Source organism: Pimephales promelas, chromosome 9 (genome assembly GCF_988280905.1).
Source record: "Pimephales promelas chromosome 9, fPimPro1.hap1.1, whole genome shotgun sequence".
Classification (NCBI taxonomy): domain Eukaryota; kingdom Metazoa; phylum Chordata; class Actinopteri; order Cypriniformes; family Leuciscidae; genus Pimephales; species Pimephales promelas.
Genome location: NC_142777.1, coordinates 16,371,529 through 16,389,551, shown reverse-complemented (window position 1 = coordinate 16,389,551; position 18,023 = coordinate 16,371,529). Strand labels below are relative to the sequence as shown.

Here is an 18,023-nt window from a genome sequence, read left to right as displayed (position 1 = left end):
TTTATAACAACATTTATAAATACAAACCAAGTACCACGACTTATTCTGTACTTATAATTCACTGACTTTTTATTAATTTCTTTGAAAGTCTTAACAAAAAAAATGTAGTCTACTAGCAGCACTTTAGTTGAAGAGTCAGTAAAGTGAACACCTGACCCTCCTTTCATTTGTGTAACCCAATGTTGACTCATTCAATATTTTTAAATAATTTCCGTTTACATTTTATTTATTTAAACGACAGCACAGGGTTGAATTTCAGAACTGCCGCATCAGAACATATCTGTAATAAAAATAAACTGGTTTGTCTGTTGTGACCCCATGCCATTTAAAGCAGTGTTTTGAACAGTATTGCATTCTCAGCTTACATTTGTTAATATTTATCCTGAACAACTTTACACTTTTTTACATGCAGTTAAAAATCAATTAGATGAGTACAAACGAAAACATTTTTTAGGATATAATAAAATGGATGTATTTCTATGATATATTGCAAGAAGATACAGACAATCTGATCAATAATAAATGCCCAGAAACTAAATAAAGCTAAGCTAAGAAATTGTACTTGAAATACAAACTTCATTAATAGGCCTAGTCTTTTTTTACTTCTATTCATGATCATTTATATGGGTCAACGACATGCACATTTTTTTCTGCCCAAGTGCATTCCTTCCGTTTTGTTATCGTCAACCCCCAAAATGTCAGGTGCTGCAACTGCCTGAACAAATGAATAGACTAAGCAAACTATTTCAAATTGTGCTTTAATAGGCTAAAAAAAACCTAAACTAAATACTATGGCATATATATTTTATGTTTGAAACCTTTCATATAAACTAATTTCTGTTGAGATCATTGAAAAACATTGTCTAGCAATTTGTATGGGTGGCACAACTGCACATATTAGTTTTTATTTTACTTTTTTATGAATTGACAAAACGTAATAATTAATCATCCAGAAGACCCCAAATGATCCTTGAGCGGCAATGAAAAGGTTTGATCTCTCTCAAATATAGGCTACACAACTATTTGGTTGTAGAGACATAAAAGCATGCATTACGAAACAACAAAAACAAAAATGAATGTAAACACTTTGAAATGTTATTTAACAACTGAAGCGTGTTTAAACACATTTTTCATGAATAAAAAAAAATATGAATTATATAAGTATTGAAACAGTGAAGAAAAGGTTGTGTGTGTGTGTGTGTGTGTGTGTTTTATGGTGGCGATATCACCGAGGTTACTCTCACCCAGTGAAGTCACTGTACTAAGAGGCGAGATGTAATAACTCATCACTGCCAATAGGTCGCACTGCATGTTGTAAACAGTGTCACCACGGACCTCTACTGTAATCTCCATTTTGAATGTTTTTATGGTTTGGGGTTTTATGTGGCACGCCTCTTTTCTCATGGCCGAAAATGAGAAAATTGCCTGGATTACCCAGATGGGGTTTTGAATTTGGACTAAAAAGCTGGACGATATCCGACCTGCGACCTTTTTCACGCCGTTTGCGATTTATCTTGCTCGTCTGAAACGACCTCAGACTGCGGCGAAGGCTTATGTTGTTACTAATCGCTTTCAGCAGACAACTCTACTCTAAAACAATGTCAGATGATGCAACAAATCAAAACAGGAACATAAATATCAAAAGGTAAGTTACGCACTTCCATATTTTTTTCTTGTTTATCGTGCCAGGTATACTAATATACGCATTCATAGCGTAAAAGTATAGCAACTAGTTTTAAATTAGTAACGTTAACTCTCGTTTCTACACTATGACTGATCTCGCGACTTGTTTTTCACGCCATTAAACCGTAATTGCAGTTCTGTTAGGGCGATGCATGCGCTGCTTTGTTTGTTACATAGGTATCCCACGTTATTTTAGGGGTGCAGAGTTGAAATTTGAAGTGATTGACTCGTCTGTCTGCTGTGGGTTAACAGTGGGTGTGAGTATTAGAGTAGGCCTCGGTGCGTGTCACACTCTCAGAGACTGATCCGCGCGCGCTCGTGCTGTTGCTACAAGAGCGCGAGATCAGCACGAGACTTAACGGTACACATTTGGATTTTTATCCGTTTATTAAAATAATAGTCGAAAGATGTAAGCTCCACCCATTCAGCTGCAGATGATGATGCCTTTTGGACAAAATAGTGCTTATAACGTTAAAGATTGAGATATTTTATAAGGTAGTTGTTGTAAAAAAACATCTAAGTGAACGTTATTTTAATAAGTTTAATAATTAGGCTTCTGTGTGCAACGGTGTTACTGTTATTTTAATACATTTAAGATATAGCTAGATAACTGATCCAGTGTCAAAATATATCATTTCAAAGCACACATACGGGGTGTTTATGCAAAACTTCTCGCGGGTCTTTTTGTTTATTTTTGTATGACGTCATACAACAGTACTGCTGTTTGTTGTTGTGGCTAATACTAAGTTACCATACACACTTTACCTCAGAGTAAATGTGAGCACATATGCTATTTTAGAATCAGAATGAGATTTATTGTGAAGTATTTTTGCTTACACACATTTGCGATTTGCCTTGGTGAAGCTTAGGACTTCAACACGCAGAAAAAAAAAAAAAATCAAGACAGAATCAATAATATTAATAAGTGAATGTACTGTACTGGTCAAACGTTTGGAAAGAAAACCTATTTTTAATGTTTTTGAAATAAGTATCATATGCTCATCAAGCCTGCATTTATTTGATATAAAACACTGAAAAATCATTTATATTGTTGTGAAATATTATTATAATTTAAAATAATGGTTTTGTAGTTTAATATATTTTCAAATATAATTTATTTCTGTGATGCAAGCTGAATTTTCAGCATTGTTATTCCCGGCGTCAGTGTCACATGATCCATCAGAAATCCAATATGTGATTTGATCAATGTTGCAAATAGTCATTGATGAATAAAAAGTAAAAAAAAAATAAAAAAAATACCATTAATTCAAAATTGAAATATTTACTAATTTTTTTGTATCAAATTAACTAATCCTTGCTGAAAAAAAGTATTCATTTAAAAAGAAAGAAAAAACTGACACCAATCTTCTGAACGGTACTAGTGTACATTTTAATTTGTTACAAACAATTTCTATTTTGAATAAATGCTGTTCTTTAACTTATTCAAAGAGTCCTGAAAAAGGTCTCACAGGTTATAAAAATGTTAAGCAGCACTGTTGCAACATTGCAAACATTGCAAATAAAGATGCATGATTTCGGACAATTTTTCATAGCGAAAAGTTATGTGTGACAATAGTGCATTTACCTCTTTTAATCATGTTTTGTTTTCATGTTACTTACAGTAAACTGTTTTTTGTTTGTTTTTTGTAATGGCGTATTAGAAAATATAATTGTTTTGTTGTTTTTACGACAGTAACGCAAGATGGATCAAGGAGGACTGAAGAATGGCGCCAAGAGAGATGAGCGTTTGAATATATTAGATTACAGCAACAGCCCAGTTGAAGGAATTTTACGAAGCGGAATACAAAGTGCCATGTCTGTAGCTCCCACGTCCATGGTTCCTCAACCTAGTCCACTGATGCAGCCAGTTTCCGCGGACCTTCCCAATGGCCTGAGCAATTCACCCACTCTTGAGGAGCACACCACCTCCACTCTTGGCTTCTTCATGGAAGATTCAGAACTTCAGAAAGCGGTCGGGAAGGAGCAGAGAGCTCAACAACAACAGGCCCTGTGCTCTTTCACTTTGGGAGACAGCTTCTCAGGTCTGGAGGCCAGCATTGCAGACATCAATAGCTCCTCCCCTTCAATAGACTCCATGATCGGTGGAGTCGACCCCAATCTCTTTCCTTTAAAAACAGAGCAATTTTCTCCCATGGATAAATGCGACATTGACCTAGACCAAGATTCCTTTGGTCCAATGGGGAAAGATGTTGATGTTGGCAATCATAAGCTATTTAGTGACAATACTCTGGACCTCCTGCAGGACTTTGAGTTGGACGGATCGCCCTCTGATTTCTATGTGGCAGATGACGCGTTCCTCTCCACCATAGGTGAAGATGCTATGCTCGGAGACTTGTCGACAAATGCAGAGAGAGACTCAAAGGCCTCGATCTCTGTAAACAGCACGCTCAATGGCGTGAGCACTTCCAGCACCACCACTACCAGCCTGGCCAATGTGAAAGTAGAGAAGGACTCTATAATCCAGCTGTGTACTCCAGGGGTCATCAAAAAGGAGAACGTAGGTGGGACTAACTACTGTCAGATGGGTCTCCACAGCACACCTATTAACATTTGTGGTGTCACCACTTCAAGTGGACAGAGCTTTCTCTTTGGGGCCGGTCCTTCCACAGCTGCTCTCAGCCAGCAGAAAGATCAGAAGCCTATCTTCAACGTGTACACCCCTCTGACCTCTTCAGAAGACAGTTGGAGCAGGGGAAAGGGCTTTGGGAATGCAAGCGGAATGCAACAGAGGGCCAGCGAATGCTTTTCCAAAAACTACACAAGCCCCTATGCCAGGTAAGCCATGAAAGCCACCTGGATGATCAGTGCTTCAGTTACTGATGAAAATTGTCAGCGTTACTAGGGCCCTATGATTTCCGCGATCACGGAATTGCGGAATTGGCCAATTAACACAGAATCTAGTGTGAACACGGAATTTCGTAGAATTTTACATATTTGGTTTTTGTGTGGGAGAAGAACGTGTGTCTGGTGAAAATGCGGACCGGGGGAAGCAAATCTGGGCGACTCAACCCCCTCAACCCGTCATTTCAGCTACAATGACGAAATCAAAACAATGAAAGCATGGCGAAGCTTTCATTGGCAAAAAGTTAAGAAACTCAAAGCTATAAGCTGTCAGTGCCGAGCCGAGCAGTTCGCACGTGACTTGCGCGGTGTTTCCACACATTCACGAATTCGCAGCCACATACAGCGTTTCATTTTTTAACACTATTTAAAACACGCAGCATATTCTTTCAGTCTCTTCTCTCACTCACGCGTCTCTCTCACATACACACACACAACGTGCACAACGCGTCTTTCTATGAGGCGCCGGATTGGACAAAACCGAAGAAAAATCCGTAAGCGACACTGGGCGAGAGAGAGACAGAGTGTGACTTTATTTAAACTTATATAAACTAATATAATTTATATTACTGGACAGTTTAAAGCTCATAAGCATATTTTTTTGTCACTTGAAGAGTGCAGTGTTATGTTGCATCATGCAGTATTTGTCCTGAAAAGGCTACTGAGTAAATGTCTGTATTACCTCAATAAATTTAAGGTCATTCCTAATTTATTTGTATTTTTTAATACATTTTAATCATTAACTTTAAAAGCACACTCTTTTTACGACTAAAATAACAGTCAGGGGTAAAAAAAAAAAACGAATTCCCAAAAATTAAAATGGGAAAAAACGGAATTTGGGAGAAGATAAAAACGGAATTTGGGAAAAAATAAAACGGATTTCATAGGGCCCTACTTTATGGATTTTTTTTTTAAATTTGTACCTGGAAAAGTCTTAGAAATGACTTAAAATCTTAAGATATCATGGAAATGTCTGTAGTGATTATAAATGTATCTTGGTGTGCTGAGATCACATTGTGATGAGTAGATTACATACATTTATATGTAAATATGTGGCACGCACTTTCCTCTCAATAATTCAATAAACGCACAACAGAAATGACAGCGGTGAGAAAACAGCAGTTAAAAAGCATCTAATAGCCATGTGAATCTTTACACAAATCTGCCATTTGGCACTCCAGTAGTCTCTCGTAGCCAGACCTTCAGACTGACGGCAGAAGGTCTGGACTCAGTCACAGCTTTCACTGGGCAAGGACTGCCCGAGCAGACGTTTGGCTGACATGTAACACAACCAATCACAGTTTGTGGGTGTCAACCATTATGTTTAGGGGTGTAAAAATGTAAATCGATGTCCCAACGATAACAGACAAACCGGTGTGCATCTAATAAATTATTCATTCTAGAACATTGTGCAAGTATACTGCAACAATGGAGCTGCAACCTTCACATACTTTTGATAATCCAGCATTTTAAGGTAAGCGCTCATTGTCACAGTTGTAAACACAAACAATTTCTTCCTCCATGAGGGGGTTTGGCTTCACAAAGGATTTGTTTCCAATCAGCTTTAGAATATCCTGAAGTGATTCCAGTTAAGTGTGCCAAATGCATCAGGTGTTCAGCCAATGTTCTGTGGGTGTGATGTCTGACGCTGAGACTAGCACTCCAGTGACATCACGCCATGTTTATTTATATAGCACTTCATAATTAATTAATAAATAGATATTGAATCGAAATCGAATCGAATTGTGAAATTTGTGTCAATCCCCAACCCTATTCATGTTTTTGTGTGTCTGACCTCAAAAGACTGCACATTAGAGTTAAAGCCACACTCGACTACAGTACAGTATAATCACCACAGACCAATGGTGGTACGTTTCATTTTCATTTTAGTTTATGTTGAGGAGTTTTGTTATGCTTTTTTCTTGTTTATTTGTTTTTTTAATAATACTGTTTCGGTTTACTTAATTAGTTATTTTATTTAATTCATTTAATTTTAGGTTTTATTTATATGCACTTAATAATTTTAGTGCTCAAACTAAAACTATTTCAGTTATAAGACAACATTTCTAATATTTAGATTTTATTTTTCTGCAGCTTCATTTCAGAATATTATTTCAATTAATAATACAAAAGAAGGTTTTAACAATAAAAACAAAAAAGTATGGGAACCACACTCAGTTATCCCTAAAATTAATTAAATTGTTAGACCATTTTGCAAGATGTAAACACTGTCCAGAAACACTTCCTGTTTCAGTTTGTTAATGGTTTCTTTATTTCACATGTAAAAAAAACATCTTAAAGATGTTTATTTAACTTTTTGATTCAGTTTTATATGTTCTGTTGGTTGTATTTTATCCCAGCTTTTATGTAGTGTTAAAAAACTGAAACAGGAAGTGCTTCTGGACCAGTGTTGTTTACATCTTGCAAAATGGTCTATACTGGGAATAATCACGACATGCATTTCCTCCAGTAAGAAACATGTTTGAATTATTACTTTATTTTATTTTTACTCTTAACTGTTTTTATTTATATTGATTGCATTCTTTTATTCTAATCTGTTTTAATTATTCTGATTTCTTTTGATTATTTTAATTTCTTCCATGTAAAGCACTTTGAATTGCCACTGTGTATGAAATGTGCTATATAAATAAACTTGCCTTGCCTTAAAACCATGAAAAGGTCAGGCCTGAAAAAAAAACCCAGCACTGATTTTTAAAGTCAGTGTTGCTCCCTAAATTAGCCTAACAGTAACTGTACCTTGCTGTACCATTATTGGTTTGTTACAGTTTTACCCAAAGTATTAAACTACTTAAAAATGCTGTAAGGTCAATGCAAGAACACAATATCTGACACTACTTTCAGATAGAACGCCACCATTTTCTTTTTCACAATCATGTTCCATCATGTTTTTTACCGCTATCTCTCCACAACTATTTGCAAATCCTGACTTGTGCGAGCATAAATTGTAATCGAATGAAATGTGCTCCGAAGGCATGATAGTAGGGCACTGCTTTGGCTCTTCTCTGTTAATGTGCTTCTTTTGTCATTATAAAAACCGTTTTGTGTTTACTGGAAGTCTGAGCATGACTAGTTATCAAGGAGTTATGTAACTGACACACATAGCTGAGTGATCTACACAAAGCAAGCTGGTCTCTGCAGCTCGACCCGAAACCTGTACATCCAAAACTGCAGCAGTTTGATTGATTGCCAGTGACATGTCAAGTATATAGTCTTTGAGGAAGTGTCTGGATATATGTCATGTGAACGGGCCATTAGTGACACACCCACATAGTCCAGCTTCTTCTTGTGCTTAAAATAAACACAAAGGTTGTTTTTCTAATGCCAGAGTCATTGGGTTCAGATTAGGCATATGCACGAGTACTCGGGCGTAACAGCGACGATCGTTTAGGACAACAATGTTTGCTGTAACTTGTACAAAAAATATATTTCTTTTTTTCTGAAACAGTTAATTGCAAAATATGCCAATCTGCCATTTAATATTTAAAAAAGAACAATATTTGCAAACTAAATTTTATTTACATGCAGAATGTTGTAAAATCTTTGTGCTTTATTTGCCCTTGTTTCAGTGCGTTACACGGGAAAAGCGCATACCCAACGGGAGTAACACTTTCTGGCTAGCACGTAACAGTTCGCTAGTTCACTCACATTTGCATTCTTTTGTGCTGATACAAGTTGTAATGTTAAGTTTATGTTGTTGATATCTAAATCTCCTAGTCCTATGCATCACATAAAACGGGCTTCAGTTTACGTGTGTTCATTCACTCTTCAGCTTTACCTCATGCAACTATTCTGTTTAGATGTTTCTTTTTAAAAAAAAACATTAATGCATTGTTAAAGGAGCCCTGCACATGACATGCAGGGAAAAAAAAATAGTAGGCTAAATCGTGCACACAATTAACTATTTAGATGTCTTGATTTCCAGTTTGTATTGTGGGAACGGAATATTAAATCGTGCACACGATAAAATATCTTTATTTGTCAGCATTATTTTCATAACAGTGTTTTAATTATTTTCATTATCGCCATGCTGGACATTTACATGCGTGATATGTTACCTAAACCAGTGTTTCCCAACCCTGTTCCTGGCGGCACACCAACACAGCGTGTATTCAAACACACCTGATTCAAATCATCAGCTCATTAACCCATATGAATTTGAGCTGATGAGTTGAATCAGGTGTGTTTGATAAGGGAGACAAAGAATACACGGAGTGTTGGTGTGCCGCCAGGAACATAGTTGGGAAACACTGGCCTAAACAAATAAATGAAATATAATAAATTGTTGTTGATAAATAATTTCAACACCCCTAGTGTTAACCAATTAAAAGGTTTTTACCGTAGCATTTTAGTCTTTAACCGGATTTTATTCAGTACACCTGCTTGGAGATTTCTAAAGATTGTGAAGACTTTATTAGCTGGTTCAGGTGTTTTTTATTAGGCCTGGAGCTAAACTCTGCTGAAACTGGAAGGTAACTAGATAATAACTAGATTTGTGTTAGAACCATTAAGTGATGTTGAGATTCTCTAAGGGGGCTGGTCCGAGCCTGAGCGCGTTTGTTCCCGGCGCCCCCCGCAGCATTGGTCTGGATTTACACTCAACTTGATTCCATCAAACCCTGGTGCATTTGCGTGCATATTACGTCATCGCAAACGTGCATGGCAGAAAGCAGAACGTGGATAAATATAGGGTCTCATTCATGAAATATTTGTAAATATACAAGTAAAAATGAGTGTGATTTGCGCGTAAAGAGACCTTCCCGAAAACTCTTCTCCTGATTCACAAATACCTCGTAAACGTCAGATGTGATGGTGAAATGGGTGTACGCGTGTTGATGAATTCCAATCAGTCGTGAATGGGATGCGCGTACACGTTCATTCTCAATTCGCCCATTATATCCGACTGACATCTATACATAGGCATATAATAACGTGAATGCGAATGAAAAAGAAAGTTTTCTCGGATGCAGAAATTGAAGTTTTATTATCAGAAGTTCATTCAAAATGTCACGTTTTATTTTCAAGCGTACATAGTGGCCTATCAGGTCCTAAAAAAAGCAAGCTTGGCAGCATATTACAGATGCAGCTAATGGAGTTTCATCTGTTAATCGAACAGTCCCAGAAGTGAGAAGAAAATGGTTCGACATTAAACTTGACAGCAAAAAATTAGTTCACTTCGGAAAAATCGTATTCAAACTGGAGAAGGACCGCCATTGATCAACAGATCTGCTATTACTGGCTCTCATAATAAAAGTATGTAATTACTATACAAAATATTTTTTTTCGCACCATTAATGCGCACCATTTACGGGTGGCTGGGAGCAGGTGTAAATTTCTTGCGTACCCAACTAACGTTTGGAAAATACGAACATTAATGAATCCGAAAATTTACGCCAGAACCACTTTACCCACAAATTCGTTCTACTCGCGTTTCATGAATGAGACCCATTGTGTTTTTTTTTTTATTAATTCGCTGTGCACAATTGAGTGAACAATACAAGTTTACTGTGCATGTGTCACATAATGTGGACTTCTGCTGCTTGCAAACGGACTCTTTTGACGAGACAGTGGATTTCCAAATGTGTTGCTCTGATTCCACGCGCAATACACAAATACACATTCTCGCTCGTATCCGAGGTAAATCATCAACACTTTCATCCCTTACAAGTGTTTTATTTAACTGTATACATCACAATAAGCTAAAACGCATGCGCAGCTTTACTTCCTGAACAAGTGCACGTCCAAATCCGTGTTACTTTCACATTCACGCGAAACGCGGCACAGTTCGGAAGCAACTGAACTCATACCACCTCCTCCAGGCAGTCTTGGGTTCGGTACCCCAGTGCGCACCCGGGTCCCATTACAGCATTCACATTAGCTATTTTTCATGCAAACCGTGCCCCGTTTCGAACTAAACTGCCAGTGTGAAAGCCCCCTAAGGGATGAACTTGACCTCCACATCTTGGTCAAAAAAAATTCCTCAAAAGTTTTGCTTTGCCAACACCCACATGTAACACCCACTTTTTCACAATAATTTCAAAAATAAAACCAAGAGCCGTCCTACATTTTTTTTTTCCTCATTGTACACCGTTTCACTTAATTTTTTTCATAAAGAATTATTTTTTTCTGGAAAAACATCACAATAACTTGAAAGTGCACCTTAAAATCATTTAAGTAGTTAGTGGTTCTGGATAGAAAATAGTCAGTGGTTCAGCCATGGAGAGCAGGAACAGATGGTGAAACACAAGAGAGGTTTCATCTTTAATTTACATGTAGACTCAATTATCAGGCCATTGTGGTCTGCAGGTTTTGAGTGGGAGTTGAGGTTGTTTGCAACTGCATCCCAACCTGCGTGACATTTAATGGCTTGCAGCCAGCTTAGACAGGAGCTGTCTCTCTCTCTCACTCTTTGTATTTTAGTCTCTCACTTTCTCTCTTGTGTGCACGCTATGCGGTAAACACGGTTAGTATCAGGTCTGTGGCGCCACATTTCTCACACAAACATGCAGTCGGTTCACACCCCTTTTATTTTGCGCCTTTTTTTCTCTTCTCCTATGTGACTCTCCATCTTAAATGACTATCTAATTAAACCAAACCCTTTGATTTAAAGTGACTCAGTCAGACATTCTTCCTCAAAGCACTGCTCAAATCGTTCTTGGCTTTCTGTGAGTCAATATCGATGGCACTCTCCGGCAGCTGTGAGCAAGTAGCTTGTTTTCTCTTTCTCGTTCTAGTCTCCTTCTCCTCTGTTGTCCACTCTTCAGTACACACCCACTGAGTATTTTTAACTCTGCATAACCAGCCCCACAATGAGGACCTTTGGACTAGTGAAAAAAAAAAAAAAGTTTTTCTTGGAAAAAAAGGCCCCAAAAGTAAAACAGACTTTGTGTATTGAAGGTTTTTAGAGATTAAACTCTTTACATTCGATTATCATGAAAACAAATCTCAGAGAACGATTAAATAGGTATCGATGTGTAATTAGACCAAAGGTTCATTTTACGCCAGAATTCTCCTTTAAAGTGCTCTGAACTTGCGGTCGACTGATATAGTTTGAAGAAATGCTTCGGCAAATTAGCATATTAGAATGATTTCTGAAGGATCATGTGACACTGAAGACGAGTAATGATGCTGAAAATTCATAGAACATATTTAAATAGAAATTACTCTCATTTTTAATTGTAATAATATTTCACAATATCACTGTTTTTGGTCAAGTAAATGCCAAGTGACATTCAAAAACATTTCAATCTTAGAGATCCCAAAAGATTATGAAGTACTGATGTAGAATATGAGATATGATTGCAGACTTAGATATGGAATGTCATCTGGCTTAAAGAGATACTTCACTTTTTTTGGAAATGCGCTCATTTTACAACTCCCCGAGAGTTAAACTGTTGAGTTTTACAGTTTTTGAATCCATTCAGCCGATCTCTGGTTCTGGCGGTACCACTTTTAGCATAGCTTAGCATAGATCATTGAAGTGCACAAGACCATTAGCATTTCTCCCCAAAAAATTACCAAAGTGTTTCGATATTTATTTAAAACTTGACTCTTCTATAGTTACATTGTGCACTAAGACAGACGGAAAATGTAAAGTTGTGATTTTCTAGGCTGATATGACTAGGAACTATACTCTCATTCCTGCATAATAATCAGGAAACTTCACTGTCGTACCATGAGTGCAGCAGGACACGATGACTACACAAACTTAGTCCTGGTCACGTTGGAAGCTGGGCACTATTTTCAGGCGATACGCCATAACATTACGCCTGCTGCACTCATGGTACGACAGTGAAGTTTCCTGATTATTATGCAGGAATGAGAATATAGTTCCTAGTCATATCAGCCTAGAAAATCACAACTTTACATTTTCCGTCTGTCTTAGTGCACGATGTAACTATAGAAGAGTCAAGTTTTAAATAGGAAAAATATCGAAACACTTTGGTAATTTTTTTGGGAGAAATGCTAATGGTCTTGTGCACTTCAATGATGTATGCTAAGCTAAGCTAAAAGTGGTACCGCCAGAAACGGATATTGGCTGAATGGATTTCTAAAATGGTAAAACTCAACAGTTTAACTCTGGGGGAGTTGTAAAATGAGCATATTTCCAAAATAAGTGGAGTATCCCTTTAAGGTTTTATTCTGCACGTGGACAAAGCAATAAATGATTGAGACAATGTGAAATTTAATAAGCTCAGTTTTTGTTATTTTCAGTCAAACCGATGCCATTTTGGAATAAGAACGTGTGGGTGTTTGAATCGAGATTGCAATCTTTCTACGATTAATCATGCAGTTCTATGCTAGCATTTGTTGAGTCTTAAAACTTTACAGTAGCTTTTAATCCTGGTTTCTGCTTACCATATACTGTAGCATAAAACAATAAAAAAGATGGAATATAATGGCATTAATTTTTAAGTGTGTAACGCCACTGCTAATTAAAAAGTTCTAAATGCTGATTAGTCAATAAAATATTCCAGCTGTTCTAAAATACAATACAGTAACACATTTAACTGGTTTCTGTTACCAAAAACCAACTTCCCAGACCTCTACACTTCACAGAATCTCTGCATTGTCATTGTATAGCTATTTGATTTAGGACAACAGCCAACTCAAGCTTACCTACAGCCATAAAGCCTACAGCCTCTCTCTCTCCTGTTATTTTTCTTTCTCTCTCACTTACTCTTCAACTGTCTCGGTGTGGTTCGGTTGCTGTAGAGCAGAAATCTTGACAGTCAGCAAAAATGAATAATGGATGTAAATCACCTCTGTGCTATAAGTGCTTTAGCACACATAGATTAGGCTGCCTGAAACACTCTGAGTGCCATTGGTTTGACCTACTTTCTCTTCTACAACACAGCTGGGCTGCGCAGAGCTTAACCCGCGTCTACATTGCAGGCCTGCTGCGCGACTCAACAAATCGTGAGCTTAGAATTATAAGGTTCTATCTCCACTTTTGGTCGAAATTGAGTGACATAATCTGATCCATTAGGTGTTTATTAATGCCTGTGGGGTGTTATTTTTGTAAAAAAAGAAAAGAAAAGATTAATAGATAAAACTATAATAGAAGATTATACTCCATAACAGTTTTGCCAGCTGGGATGTAAAAACTTTGATACTCAATATCTCAGAACTACCCTAAACGGAGATAGAACCTTATAATTCTAAGCTCACGAAAACTTAAACACCCACGTTGTAATTAATAAAAGAGTCTAAACTGCATGCGAGCAAAGACCTGAAGGACAAACCAGAGTATAATGAAAGAATATGCTCCATATTGTGGCCTTGTGCCTACTGCTGAATCACAGCCGTTCTGATATTGAGTACAACGGTTCAAATGTTTTCCTCTTGGTGCGTGACATTTCCATTGAGAATTCAGACCATGTAACTGTATGTCGGGTTGAGCAGACCGATGTGGTTAGGCTGGTTTCAAAGTAAATGTGACTCACATTTGATTTTTTTTTTACAAACAGGATGAGTCATTGTGCAAAAAAGGAAAAAAACATGGTACCTCTCGTACAATTTATCATGTTGGTAGTTTTATTTAAAGAATCGGTGCATTTAAAATGCAGTTTTTGGCCTGATCCATGAGGCAGTAATCTAATCAGAACTTATTCAAGGCTTTGAAAAGAATGTCAGAAGCAGCGATGGCACGCTGAACTTCCTCTTTCTGTTTTCATGCGTTTCTCCTCGGGGCAAGAGCCATTTCCCTATTTTATTGCTGCTTTTGCTCTCTGATCCTGGGAGACTAAAGACTTTAGCCAATAATTGGGCATTTCCATCAAATAAACGGGCGATTAAAACTCGTGAACTTTTGCAAAATGTCATTGAGTTTCATTTAAGGTATAATGAAGGTATTAAAACAACTAGACTAATCTAGCATCTGACAATTAAAAAGTTGCCACATAAACTAATTTAATGTGATATTGTCACCCCACTGTGATCACTAGATGGCAGGGCCTGAAGAGATCGATCATTACATCACTAGATAGATATGTAATGTGGAGGAAGTCACGTGTTTTGTGGACATCAACTGCAGTCTATAAATAAGTAAACAGGAGATGAAGAGAGGGGGATTTTAGCCACAGATGTCTCATCATTTGCAAATACATACTATTTCCCATTATTGCAAAGTCGGGCTGTTTGACTTTGCCATGAAATGAAAATTCACCATCTATTTTCTAAATGCGTCTTAATAAACTATTCATCCATGCATGTTTTTGAAAGTTAAATGCAGTTCAAAAATAAGATGTGGTGTGCACCCATGTTCGGTGTGCAAATCGAGCAGAGTAAAAAAAGTATTTGCATTGACTTGTACATGGATGGACTTTAATATGGACTCAAACCTGTTTGTAGTTCTGATAGTGTCTCAGTCTACATTACACTCACAATGATGTTGCAGAAAGACAAACAATTAGAATTAGTGCTGTCAAACGATTAAAATATTTAATCGCAATTAATCACATTAATGTCATAGTTAACTCGCGATTAATCGCACATTTTTATCTATTCTAAATGTCTCTAAAATTTCTTGATTTTTCTCTCATTTTAATGCTCATCAACATGGAAAAGTGGATCGGCTTGCTTTGTGCATATTTTTTTAATTGAAAACAACATTGGGATATACTGTGTTCAATTTCACTCTAACATTCTCACTTGGAGCAAATAATCTCTCACACAGTGTAACACTGTCCATCAATAAAAGGGTGAAAGAAATAGTGTCGAGGTCCTGATAGTGAAGAGAATGGCAGAGTATTCGCATGAGCTGTATGTTTGTGTGTGTGCTTGGCCATCAGCTGGTATTTCAGACTGGACGTGATGCTATGATGATAGCTTAGTTCATAATGACAAAACACACAGGTCACTTTGGTCTTGTCAATGGAACCATTTGGCAACTTTTTAAAGTAAACTTTCCATTCAGAATCTTATTGGCATCCATTTCGGCGTCTCACACACACTCGTCATACACTCAAAACGTAACGTTAACCAACTATTTGGCCGGCTCGCAAGCCAAAACAAATGTGCCTGTTGTTTTGTTTCCGGTCTCCACTTGCGCTTTGGTCGACGATTACGAAGCAACAAAATGTCCTAGTGTGGAGCAAGCCATTGAAATAAATGGGTTTCATAGCGCAGTGCCGCGCATGCCGCGTCCTGTTGCAAAAGCATGTGACAAAAACTACAAAGTTTGCTAGGCCAAAAAGACTGTTAATCGCGCGTTAAAAAAATTGACGCTGTAAAAATGGGTTTGCATTAACACCGTTAATAACGCGTTTAACCGACAGCCCTAATTAGAATATAATAATTAGGGCTGTCAAACGATTAATCGCATCTAAAATAAAAGTTTGTGTTTACATAATATATGTGGGTGCACTGTGTATAACCTAATTATTTTATGTATATAAATACACACATACACTCACCGGCCACTTTATTAGGTACCCCATGCTAGTAACAGGTTGGACCCCCTTTTGCCTTCAGAACTGCCTCAATTCTTCGTGGCATAGATTCAACAAGGTGCTGGAAGCATTCCTCAGGGAGTTTGGTCCATATTGACATGATGGCATCACACAGTTGCCGCAGATTTGTCGGCTGCACATCCATGATGCGAATCTCCTGTTCCACCACATCCCAAAGATGCTCTATTGGATTGAGATCTGGTGACTGTGGAGGCCATTTGAGTACAGCGAACTCATTGTCATGTTCAAGAAACCAGTCTGAGATGATTCCAGCTTTATGACATGGCGCATTATCCTGCTGAAAGTAGCCATCAGAAGTTGGGTACATTGTGGTCATAAAGGGATGGACATGGTCAGCAACAATACTCAGGTAGGCTGTGGCGTTGCAACTATTCTCAATTGGTACCAAGGGGCCCAAAGAGTGCCAAGAAAATATTCCCCACACCATGACACCACCACCACCAGCCTGAACCGTTGATACAAGGCAGGATGGATCCATGCTTTCATGTTGTAGACGCCAAATTCTGACCCTACCATCCGAATGTCGCAGCAGAAATCGAGACTCATCAGACCAGGCAACGTTTTTCCAATCTTCTATTGTCCAATTTCGATGAGCTTGTGCAAATTGTAGCCTCAGTTTCCTGTTCTTAGCTGAAAGGAGTGGCACCCGGTGTGGTCTTCTGCTGCTGTAGCCCATCTGCCTCAAAGTTCGACGTACTGTGCGTTCAGAGATGCTCTTCTGCCCACCTTGGTTGTAACGGGTGGTTATTTGAGTCACTGTTGCCCTTCTATCAGCTCGAACCAGTCTGGCCATTCTCCTCTGACCTCTGGCATCAACAAGGCATTTCCGCCCACAGAACTGCCGCTCACTGGATGTTTTTTCTTTTTCGGACCATTCTCTGTAAACCCTAGAGATGGTTGTGCGTGAAAATCCCAGTAGATTAGCAGTTTCTGAAATACTCAGACCAGCCCTTCTGGCACCAACAATCATGCCACGTTCAAAGTCACTCAAATCACCTTTCTTCCCCATACTGATGCTCGGTTTGAACTGCAGGAGATTGTCTTGACCATGTCTACATGCCTAAATGCACTGAGTTGCCGCAATGTGATTGGCTGCTTAGAAATTAAGTGTTAACGAGCAGTTGGACAGGTGTACCTAATAAAGTGGCCGGTGAGTGTATGCTTTTATATATTTAAGAAATATTTTCATGTACTCTATATAGATTTATATATAATTTATATTATATATAAATATTTTATATATTAATAATATTTTTTTCTTAAATATACATGCATGTGTGTGTATTTATAGACCATTTCACAAGATGTAAACAACACTGGTCCAGAAGCACTTCCTGTTTCAGTTTTTTAAAACTACATAAAAGCTGGGATAAAATACAACCAACAGAACATTTAAAACTGAATCAAAAAGTTAAACAAACATCTTTAAGATGTTTCTTTACATGTGAAATAAAGACAACAGTTACAAACTGAAACAGGAAGTGTTTCTGGACCAGTGTTGTTGACATCTTGTGAAATGGTCTATACACAAAATAATTATACACCCACATATATTATGTAAACACAAACTTTAATTTTGGATGCGATTAATCGTGATTAATCATTTGACAGCCCTAATAATAATAATACCACTTTTATTATTAGTAGTATCCCTAAAGCAGCAATATTTTGGGTAACTCTTTAGTTTAGGGTCCAATACTCACTGTTAACTAGTTGCATATTAGCATGCATTTACTAGTATATTGCCCATTTATTAGTATTTTAAAGCACATATTAATGCCTTATTCTACATCTCGTGATCCTACCCAACACTTAAACTTAATAACTACCTTACTAACTATTCATAAGCTTTACTTAGAAGTTTATTAAGGCAAAAATCATATAGTTAGGCAATTGTGCATCATATAGTTAGTATCAATAGTTAGGCAATTGTGAGAATTAGGCCCTAATTGAAAATGTGGCTATATTTTGTAAAATAAATGCACT

The 18,023-nt window shown here is 37.5% G+C and overlaps 1 protein-coding gene across 1 annotated transcript in view; it reads left to right on the top strand.

The window, feature by feature from the left end:
- Positions 1–1,326: 1,326 nt before the first annotated feature.
- Positions 1,327–18,023, top strand: part of nr3c1 (nuclear receptor subfamily 3, group C, member 1 (glucocorticoid receptor)) — a 29,697-nt gene continuing 13,000 nt past the window's right edge. Inside the window, exons 1-2 of the mRNA XM_039648514.2 lie at positions 1,327–1,645; positions 3,377–4,479. Of these exons, the coding sequence (XP_039504448.2) occupies positions 3,386–4,479 (1,094 nt within the window). The 5' untranslated portion in view covers positions 1,327–1,645; positions 3,377–3,385. The remainder of the gene's footprint in view (positions 1,646–3,376; positions 4,480–18,023) is intronic.